The sequence below is a fragment of the Mesoplodon mirus genome, assembly GCF_964341445.2.
Source record: "Mesoplodon mirus genome assembly, chromosome: 3".
Taxonomy (NCBI): domain Eukaryota; kingdom Metazoa; phylum Chordata; class Mammalia; order Artiodactyla; family Ziphiidae; genus Mesoplodon; species Mesoplodon mirus.
This window is the reverse complement of record NC_138978.1, coordinates 189,389,560-189,391,120: the sequence shown is the minus strand read 5'-3', so window position 1 is coordinate 189,391,120 and position 1,561 is coordinate 189,389,560. Positions and strand designations below refer to the sequence as shown.

Here is a 1,561-nt window from a genome sequence, read left to right as displayed (position 1 = left end):
AAGAGGAGGTGGTGGTGGTTCCAGGTTGAGAATGCTGAGCTGCCAACTGAGCCAGGGCCTGAGCAGTCTTGAATTGCTCCAAGAACCGGGAGCCTGTGGTGCTGCTGCCTTTAGCTTCACCGACATCACCAAATCCTTTCCCTAACATGCTCACCATACTGTGATGAGAAAACGTGTTCCCTGAAGCAGGCTGTGATATGGCACTCTGCTTCGAGTTACTGAACACCAGAGGCTGGGTAAGAGAAGGAGCCTGAGATGGATCCAGATTAGATGAATCAGTCACCATTGAAGATGGTGTCTTCCCCAACAGAACAGCAAGGTCAGTTCTCTGACCAGCAGTGATTGTCACATTCTCTGCAGGCAGAGGCACTGACGACACGTTAGAGGCAGTGAAGATCTTGGTCTCAGAAAGATCTTCATTCCAATCTTCAGTTCCCCACTCCTCTGTTGCAGTCCTCCATGCACTCGTCCCATCATCTGGTTCAAAGTGGCCAGTGTTGTTCCATGTATTGCCACTATTATTGGCCGGCCCTGCATAATCAGCTGGGTTAAAGGTTCCCATTCCTTGAGCAGAAAACCTTCCTCCCCGCCTACCAGAGCCACCTCTGCCTCGGCCACGACCTCTTCTGCCTCTTTCTGTGCCTCTTCCAGAAGGCCCTCCACTCTTGGTGCTATCTAATCCATTTTCCTGACCTCGAAACTCTCGTCCGTGGCTGGCATCTCTCCCCTGTCTTGGTGGCCCACCACGTTGCCGACTATAGTCTCTGTCCTGGTCTCAATTTTCTTTGCCTTCCTCATTGGATTCCATTTGGCCACCATCCTTCTGTCCTGAGACTCCTTTCTTCTTCTCAACCATCTCCCAGGATTGCGTATCTGGGTTTCCTTCCAGCAGTACATTGATGGCTCTGTTGACATCTCCATTGTAGTCATGCAAAGCAATGACACATTCATCCTGGTTCTTGCCTGTCATATCAATCGTTTCACCTTTTCCTCAAAGTCAGCATCATTACGGTCCAAAATCATCTGTGCAAGTCGAATTTGTTCCGCAGTGGCCTGGGGCCGCTGCTTGTGCTGTGTCTGATTTTGGTTTTGGGGTGGTTCCCAGCTTCCCTGGGCTCGGTTAGTGCCCACTGACATCATCATTTACAGTATATACAAATAACAATATTTACAAGGTAGAATACTCAGTCTCCTCCACACTGACCTCCAATTCTTTAAATCATCTTTAATTTCTGTTATTAATGTTTTATAGTTTTCAGCATATATGTCTTTCACCTCCATGGTCAGGTTCTTTCCTAATTATTTTATTTTTTGATGTGATTTTAAAAGGGATTGTTCTTTTACTTTCCCTTTCTGATATTTTATTGTTAGTGTAAAAAAATGCAACTGATTTCTATATGTTAACCTTGTATTCTGCTACCTTGATGAATTTATTTATCACTTCTAGTAGTTTTGTGTGCAGTCTTTAGGGTTTTCTATATATAGTATCATGTCATCTGCATAAAATGACAATTTTACCTCTTCCCTTTTAATTTGGATGCCTTTTATTTCTTTTTCTTGT

At 44.8% G+C, this 1,561-nt stretch overlaps 1 protein-coding gene across 1 annotated transcript in view; it reads right to left on the bottom strand.

Annotated features, from left to right (window-relative positions):
- Positions 1-1,195, bottom strand: part of LOC309799320 (ubiquitin-associated protein 2-like) — a 2,405-nt gene extending 1,210 nt beyond the window's left edge. Inside the window, 3 exon segments of the mRNA XM_082612270.1 lie at positions 3-775; positions 779-978; positions 981-1,195. Coding sequence (XP_082468396.1) covers positions 3-775; positions 779-978; positions 981-1,143 — 1,136 coding nt within the window. The 5' untranslated portion in view covers positions 1,144-1,195.
- Between the last annotated feature and the right edge of the window lie 366 nt (positions 1,196-1,561).